The sequence below is a fragment of the Plasmodium brasilianum genome, chromosome 14, assembly GCF_023973825.1.
Source record: "Plasmodium brasilianum strain Bolivian I chromosome 14, whole genome shotgun sequence".
NCBI classification, from domain to species: Eukaryota; Apicomplexa; class Aconoidasida; order Haemosporida; family Plasmodiidae; genus Plasmodium; species Plasmodium brasilianum.
This window is the reverse complement of record NC_090127.1, coordinates 1083046-1092869: the sequence shown is the minus strand read 5'-3', so window position 1 is coordinate 1092869 and position 9824 is coordinate 1083046. Positions and strand designations below refer to the sequence as shown.

General features: G+C 21.1%; 2 protein-coding genes across 2 annotated transcripts; both read left to right on the top strand.

Annotated features, from left to right (window-relative positions):
• Positions 1-1148: 1148 nt before the first annotated feature.
• MKS88_005458 (MAATS1 domain-containing protein) lies at positions 1149-3086 on the top strand (the record flags this gene model as incomplete). The annotated part of the gene is made up of 1 exon (XM_067218721.1): positions 1149-3086. The coding sequence occupies one exon, from the start codon at positions 1149-1151 to the stop codon at positions 3084-3086; it is 1938 nt and encodes a 645-aa protein (XP_067070668.1).
• Positions 3087-5845: 2759 nt separating this feature from the next.
• On the top strand, positions 5846-6217 carry MKS88_005457 (histone H2B variant; the record flags this gene model as incomplete). Its single annotated transcript, XM_067218720.1, has 1 exon — positions 5846-6217. The coding sequence occupies one exon, from the start codon at positions 5846-5848 to the stop codon at positions 6215-6217; it is 372 nt and encodes a 123-aa protein (XP_067070667.1).
• Between the last annotated feature and the right edge of the window lie 3607 nt (positions 6218-9824).

The following is a 9824-nucleotide window of genomic DNA, read 5'->3' as shown; positions in this document are numbered from 1 at the left end:
TGATTTTTCGTAATTACATAAATGCGGAATTGTTAATTTTTTTGCTTAACAGATCGATAATATTTAAGATGCAATATTTCCTTTTTATATTATTAAAAAAGAAGAAAAAACAGTATACATAAAAATATGCCCTTTTTCAATGAGTTTTGAAACTCATACACATTATATGTATATAGTATGAGAACATTTGTTAAATAGGTGTATATATATGCACATTAGTTTGTATATATGTATATATATATATGTTGGTATAACGAGCTGAAAACGGTAAAAATCTTATTGCCAATTAATATATTAAAAATAATATACAGGTTTTCTAATTGCGTGTTTGTCCCATAATTTGCATTTTATCACCTCAACTGCAGAAATAAACGTAAAATTCTTTTTTTTTTTTTTTTTTTTTTTTTGTATAAAAATTATATCTGATTCGTCCTTCTATTATGTGGATACATTTTTTGAAAGTTCTCATCTTTTACGTGTTACTATAATTAAATGAAATCTGAAACAGTAAGGAGAAAAAATACATATCCGCATTTTTATAAAATAATAATGAGTATTAATTAATATATAACTAAATCTAGAAACTTGTTTTTTTATGGTAAAATATTGTCTATTGCTAAATATGCACAGGAGGAATAAGAATTCCAAAAATAGTTAGAAGTTTTTTTTTGGAAATATTGACTAACTTTGTATCTTTATTGTATTTTATTTTATTTTTATTTCAATCTTTAGATTCTAAAAATTAAAATCCATTTATTCTCATGTGCAATAATACTAATAAGAAAAAAAAAAAAATATATATTGATGCATTTGCAATTAAAAAAATTTGTCTATACATTCATTTTATATTTACATAAGGGCATTTATCTACCTAAAAATTTATCTGAAAAAAAATAAAAAATTATATTATTTCATCATAAATTTACTATTATTTTACATTTAATTTTTACATCTGTTGGAAGGAAAGAACAAATTAAGGTATCTATAAAAGTAGGAGAAAAATCTTTTTTACAAATTCATATTAAATGATCTTTCTTCTCATCTTTTCGTGAAAAGTTAATACAAAAAAAAGAAAAAAAAAAAAAACGTTTTCACGCAACTACGGCATATAATATTTTACATATTGTATGAGGTGTCTATAGAACGAAATGAGCAATTATAAATCATATATGTCAAAAAAAAATAAGGAAAATGACGAAAATGCCCTGATAGATGAGAATAGAAAAAATATTAATTATAGGGGTAGAAATGTCAATGACGTTTATTATAAAAATAAAAAATTGAACGAAAAATTAAAAACTGAGCAAAAATTAATTACTGATAATAATAGCAAAACAGGTGTGATTATTACCAAAAAAAAATTAATAAAACTTAAAAATGAAGAAAATGAGAACATTAAGAAGGATAATATCATATCAAATGTAGAATTAAATGAGAGGGTTCTAAATGACACCTCATCGAATGACACAGACTTAAGGGGAACTACACCAACCGATGTAGCATCAAATGAAACGACACTAAACGAAAGCTATAAATTAGAACAAAGAAGAAAAGAAATAAAAGAGATAGCCAACTTATGTATAGAAAAGAATTTGTCAGTAAACAGCGAAAATATACAAATTGTCCGGAAATTAAAAGAAAAACGAATGCTAGAAGATCAAATAAATAAAAATGAGAATATTAAAAATTTACAAGAAAAAAGAAGAATTTTAGAAGAAATTGAATACCATGAATGGGCAGATAGAGAAAAAAGAATAAAAGAATTACAAGAAAAAAAAATGAAATTATTAAAAAAAGTTATAGTAGAAAGGGATACAGAAAAAGCAAATAAAATATTTTATGAAGTAGAAAAAATTATACAAAATAGAGATGAAAACAAAGATAAAATTATAGAAAACTTTGAAAAGGAAAAAGCAAGAGACATCAGAAATTTGTTTATATTAAAAAAAAATCATATGAAAACAGTATATAATGAGAAAACAGATATAACTGATGATATGAATGATTACACTTCTAACTACCATATAGGGTTGGAAAGAACTGGGATTATTCCAAAAAAAATAGATGAACGAACATCAAACAAAATTGACAATTTAATAAGTGTAAATGATATAGATGAATTAAATGCTACATTTAACGAATCTTTAATCAGGGCAAATGAAGAAAAGGAATATGACAAATTTTTGAAATATGAAAAGAAAAATAATAAAAAAATTATTGACACATTTTATAGATATTTAAATAAAGAAGAAAAAAAATATACTTCTGATGAATGTTTAATAAGTGATAAAACCAAAACACAGAAAAAACTGCAGTGTATGAAAATCAATATTCCCTCAATAGATATAAAAAGTAAGGAGCAAGAAATTTTTGAAAAAAATATATTATACTTACAAAATGTGCTCAGAGGCAAAGCTATAAAAATGTTAATGAAAGATGGAAAAAATGCTTATAGTGATTTAATTGAAGAATTAAAAGCCTATGAAAAAATAGATTTGTATAGTTTAAATGAAAAAGAATTACTTAAAAATGAAAATTTTGAAGAGATCAAAGTTGATTCTTATATAGAAAATGTCCAAGGAAAATATATTTCGGAATTATTAGATTCATTATCTAATGAATTAGAAAAATATGAAGAAGAGAGAAAAATTGCTGTGTTAGTCAAATATGCTGAAAGAGAAAGAAGGCTAAAAGAATGTAAAGAAAAAGGAAAAAGACAAGCTGAATTTTTATTAAGAGAAAAAGAAGATTATTTATTTAACGAAATAATGGGATTAAATAATCAAACCGTTGATTCTTATTTAGAAGATATTTTGAGCAAAGCAATAAATGATACCTCAAAAGAAGAAGCATTATTAAAAACTAAAAAAAAAGCTGAACAATTAAATGAAATTTATAACTCATTAGACAATAAGAATGATGAGAATAATAAGCTCATAGTTAAAGATTTAGTTGGAAATTTTATTATTCCTTATGTGGATAAGCAGAGAGGAGCAGAATTCGATTTATTAGAACAGAAAAAAAATAACTGTGTCTCAAATTTTGCAACTCAGCATGTTTTTTCTAAAATTAACGAGGCGTTTTAAAAGGACAAAAAGGAAGAAATTAAATAAACATATAAACAAATAGTAATCATGTAATATGACCACGAAAGAAGTAGTAAGAAGAGATTAAAAAAATAATAGTTATATACTGAGTTAAAAGAATAATGAGAATTGTAAAAATATTTATTCTTGTTGCCAATTTATTGGTCGACTATTTCTCTTATTTATTTTAAATATAACGTGACATACAAGAATTAAAGCACATTTTTTAATTCGGGAATATAAATAATTTAAAAGAATACCATAGACAAAAAAAAATTAGTACGCTGAAATTTTTAAGTATAAATAATTTGTACCCTCCAGAAATAAAATGCATTGCTAAATATGTTATAAATTCATATGACGAACTTGTCCTGTTATATTAAATTTGTGTGTTTAAATTCGTAAATATATATACATGTATATTTTTTGACTGTTATACTTAAACTGTACATTGTCCTTACATTTTAAATCTTGTACAATAAAGAACATTCACCGTTTGAATTTGAAGGGGGGGAAATAAAATCATGTAGTATTTTACAACTTTTAGAATAACTTTATATATTTTAAAGTGTACATATTCATCACTTTACATGTTTACTTATTTTTTTTTTCTTAATATATATAAATATCTATAAAATACAACTATTAAAAATATGAGTTTGGTTTTCTCGTATTATATTCATAATTTGTACAGAAAACGTATATATTTCTGTGCAAAATGTTTGAAATTACTAAAAGAACCATATCCTCTTTTTTTTTTATGAATAAATGTTTCAGTTTAAAACTTCAAACTTCTGGTGTCATTTTGTAAGATTTGCGTAATACAAGAAAATTATAACAATATGAAGTTGAATACCAAAAGGAATGGGTAAAAATTTTGAAAAAGAAATTAAAAGCTTTTTCTTAAATGAATAAATGTAATTAGCAAAATGAAAATATTACAATAATACACCTTTCACATTAAAACATATAATTTTATTAGGTAAACACTATTGAAACAAAACAGCTTTTATTATCTATAATATTTTAACAACCTCCTTTTTTAAATGTTTTCATCAAAAAAAAAAAATTATTGAGAACACATTTGTATAATTAAGCAAGAATAAACTTAAAAAATTACGTTCCTATTAAATAGATTCATATATAAATACAAATGTATAAACGATATATTATATGCCAAGTACAACAGTCACATATATAAATACATGTATGTACAAAATTTTGTTCGAATGAAGCGATAAAATTAACATTTATATACATAACGCTATAAAAAAAAAAAAAGAAATGAAAAAGTAATTAGAAATCAAAAATTTGAATTAACATGTTTTTCTATTTTTTGCTTGTTATATGTAAAATTAAACAATAATTTTAAATATAACAAAATATATGTTATAAAATTATTTTTTCCCTTTTTTTTTTTAATTGTGACGCACTTGCTTTTAACGAGGAAGAAATACTTTTATTTCATCGTTTTGCTTATTACCTGTTTAGGAAATTGTTAATTTTATATTTTGTATGTATTATAAAGAAAACGTAAAAATGATATAAAAAACATGCGCAGTTATGATATGTATTATATATGCAAATATACATATGTATAATTTTGTTTTTCCAGAGACTTTTTCAATGTAATCTTTTAAATATAAACAACAGTATAAATTACTAAATGTTAAAAACCAAAAGTACATTTTTCAAAAATATCATATAAGGAATGTTTGAAAACTTCATTAAAAAAAAAAAAATAAAATAGTGCGTAACTACAGAATTCAGAAGATCAATTGGTGCAAAACAATACAATAATCTGTATTTTTCTATGATCAAAATTAAAAATAAAAAAAAAAAAAAATAGCATAAATTAATAAACTGATCATAAATATTTTCTGATACATAATATATTCTAAAATTAAAAAATAAGTGTAAAAAAAGTATTTTGAAATATTTTATTTTTCGGAATTTTTGGGAAATAATATACTTATAAAATATGCATATAATATATATTCACATAAATTGGTACTAACACATTTTCATGAATTTCTAAAATTTTTATGGGAGTTTCTTTTTTTAATTTTCATGTATGAAGACAGTGTGCGAATTTATTAAAAAAAATTAAAAATATATGAACATGTCATATAATAATATGCGCAGTATAATAAATGCATAATAGTACACATGTAATGTAATATATATATACATATAATATTGTATATATTTATATATATATTATAGATATATATAATAAATGCATATCTATTTCACGTATATATATTTTTTTAATTATATATGGATATACAATATATATAATTTTTTTTTCGATTTTTAATATTTTATTAAAATTTTATAAGTATAATAATTTTTTTTTTTTTTTTTTTTGTATGTGAAAAATTATTTATTGTTTCAAAAAAAATTATATTCTCAAATTTTGTTAACATTTTTTTCTTTTTTATTAAAAAATATTTATTTATATTTAGCACAAATTTGATACATTTATAAAAGCAAATATTTTTTTATGATATATTATATATATATGTATATACATATAAATCTGTATGTAAAACAAAATATTTTTTATATTTGTAAATTTATTTTTGTTAAAAAAAAACAATTTAATTTTTTTTTTTATTTTAAATAAAGTTGAGGAAAATTAATTAAAGTTACATAATAAAATCCTGTGAAATTAAGAGGAATTCTTTTTAAAAAAAATAATTTAAAGGAAAAAAAAAAAAAAAAAAGGATTATTTTATTTTTTTATATAAAACAAAATGTCAGGAAAAGGACCAGCACAAAAAGCACAAGCTGCAAAAAAAACGGCAGGAAAAACTTTGGGGCCAAGGCATAAAAGAAAAAGAAGAACAGAATCTTTTTCACTTTACATTTTTAAAGTTTTAAAACAAGTACATCCAGAAACAGGAGTGACGAAAAAAAGTATGAACATTATGAATTCATTTATTAATGACATTTTTGACAGATTAGTTACGGAAGCAACTAGACTAATTCGTTATAATAAAAAAAGAACCTTATCCTCACGTGAAATTCAAACAGCCGTTAGATTACTATTACCTGGTGAATTGTCAAAGCATGCTGTCTCAGAAGGTACCAAAGCCGTAACAAAATATACGACCAGTGGTGCATAAATATAATACAACTATTGTTATTTAAACAAAAAGGAAATATAACAGTATATATATGTGTGTACATATATATATATATATATACGTTAATATCGTAAAACTCCCATGAATAAGTTACTGTATTGTAAAAACATAAACATATTACGGGAAATTATGACACATTTGCATAAAAAAAAAAAAAAAAGAAAAAGAAAAAGAAAAAAAAAAAATTCTTCAATAAAGCATGATATATTTGAATATGCATCATGGAAATTTATTATGTATATAACAAATGTGCAAAAAATTAGTGAAGGATGTTTTTATGTTAAATTACAAATTATCTTTTTTTTTAATTTAACTACATTTTTAAACAGATGATAAACGTACATATTTATGCATAGATGTATATGTGTATATATCTGTATATGTACTTGTGCTTTGTTGCATTTACGTTTTGGAACTTAAAACATAATGGAATAAATGAATTTAAGAAGTGTAATAGGAAATATATTAAAAAAATGTATAAATAAATGTATATATATATATATATATATATACATAAAAATTCCTAAAAATATTTTCATGTCTATTTTTTTTTTTTTAATTATCCACTGTGTACATTAAAGAAAAATTTAAAAATCATTTAAATATTTAAATATTATTAAACTAAAACTATTTTTTTTTTTTTTTAAACTATCAAAAATTTGATATAAAAGGGAATAAATGATCCAAAAAAGAGTCTACGTAGCGTTCATTTTAAAAAGCATTCTTAAGGGGAGCTCTATTTTTTTTTTATGTACGATATTATGCCCAAGAATGAATTAGGTCAAATATTTATTTATATTTATAATATTCTCAAAAATCATGACTGATGTTTTTTCGCTAAAGATTATTTCGGTACTTACGAAATAATACTTTTTTAAAAATTTTTAACGTAAAAAATAAAATCGTTTTTTTTTTTTTAATTTTAATATAATATATGAACGAACAAGGAAAAATTATAATATTTTTCATATTTTTTGAACCAATTTTAGCATTAATTTATAAGAGAATTATTAAGTTGTCTCTTAATAAATAATTGAATATGCGCTATAAGGCGTCAGTACGAATAAATATTTTCTTGAAGAAAATTATAAATGTAAATCATCATTACTTTTTACTTTTTTCAAATATATAGGAATATTAATAATAATATAATCTTCAAATAAGGGGTACACACTAATATGCTATTTTATTTTTATTTTAAAATTTTCGCACCTATACTTATTATAACATCTGTACAGCTATCATTTTCTTGAATGAAATTCCTGAACGGGTACTTACTATGTATACACAAACGTATATACATGCTCTTATTCAGGTACATTTATTTATGTACATGTATCCTATTCTACGTCTTAAGTAATGCACTGTCGTATTATAATTCATAAATTTATAGGCCATTATATTTTTAGTAGTATTTATTTTATTTTTCTTGAAAAAGATTAATGCCCCGGAAAAAGGAATTCGTCTAATATGAATAGTAAAATTATAAACAAACAAAATAATAGATGAATAAATAGTTAATTGCAAGGTAAATATTAATTATGATGTTACATTTTTGAAAAAGAAACTGTTTGAATCTGTCAAACTATCTTACCGTGAAAAATATATTTGTTAGAACCATAAAAATATACTACGTAAAGTTTTTTCTCTATAATATTAAAGAGGCAATACATGTGAGACAAATTTTCAAATCATTTAGGTAGTAAGTTATGTTGAACACATATATATATGTGTGTATGGGTAACAAAAAAAACAAATAAAAAAACTACATAAAAAAAGAGGATTATGTGCTTCATTCTATGATAATTAATTACATAATGTGTAATTTACTAGAAAATTATAAGGCTGTGGATCTCTTAATGAAAAGTAGTTAATAGTAATTTTAATTATAATAAATAAAAATATAACAATACAGAAAATACTCTATTCATATAGCACTTTCAATAGGATAATGTGTTTAATATTTAAAATTCGTAGCATCATTTGAAAAAAAAAAGTTAATTCTACAATTGGTATACTATGTTAATCATCTATAGATTTTTTTAATGATGTTCTTGAATTATATATATATAAACAATATACATATGTTTTATATCATATACATAAAATTCATTGTAATCTTTTAAGATTTACAGAAAATATTAATTATAAACCTATTTCATTTTATATACACGCATATATATATATATATATATATATTATACAAACACTTGTAAACCCCGAGTGTTTATTTTACTTAGTACCTTGAATGTTTACCTTCACTTTTGATTTCTACATATATATATAAAGTATCGTTTTCTAATAATTATAACATGATACTCTTATCTTAGAGGTGAATAATATACATAAAAATATTTGGTAAACTTAATTATTTTTGTCGTTTTGACCTCAATAATTCATATTTTTAATTTATCTTCGTAGGTTATTTTGTATATATTTTACCGTACCCTATGATTTTTCAAAAAAATTTATTATTTTTTTTTATTTCTATCATTCCAACATTGATAATAAAACTATATATATTTTTATTAACCTATTAAAATAGAATAAACGAGCTAGCAAAGATACAATTATGTGCACACGACTTATAGTAATGCATGTTTTCACTATTCTTGTTTTACTATGTGCCCACATAAATAAATGTATATTTACATATATGTATATAATATATAGTTTAGATTTTTTTTTTTTTATCTCTTCAAAATTTAAACAAATTTTCATTTATTTTTTCAAATTTTAAAAAAAATTTTGAATAATTTTTAATTATAACATTGGTATCTTAAAAAGAATCTTGTTCATATTTTTTTTAATGTAATAACAATATTTAATATTTTCGAAAATTACGTTCTTTTTTATAGAAATATAATCCAAAAAATATATTTACATTAAATAATAAATGTGTTACAAAATTAAGGATGAAAAAAAACTAAAACGTATATCTTATGTTGTATGTATATATATATTATACGTATTAAAAATATTTTTTTATAAGTACGTGAATTTATTTTTCTAATAATTTGCATATTTAAATGTTTATTATAGTTATTCAAGAAATAATGTTTTTAAATAAAAAATATAAAAATTTATTATAAAACATTTATAAAAAATAATCTTGAAGTTGTTGAAACATTTATATATATAATTACATACAGTACTAAAAGTAACAATTGAACTACATTATTTAAATATATATTCCTTATATATACATAGATGATTAGATATAAACACCAGATGTATATATAATATATATGCTTAAAATATACCTTTAAAGTTGTTCTTGCAAAACATTCTTATTAAGTGTGCCTATAAACATACATGTAAAAATATGATTATGAAGTATACGCATGAAATGTACCTATACACTTTTATATGTATATAAAATATACCCATTAATTTTTATATTCTATGCACATATATTTTTTACTTCATTTTTAATAGAATCCAGAAAAATTTATATAAAAAAAATTTAGATGATAATAAAGATAACAATAAATATTAATATATTATATATATATATACGTACACATAAACCTACACATTCATGTCTATGTATATACAACTAGTTAACTACATACTTTAATAGTTA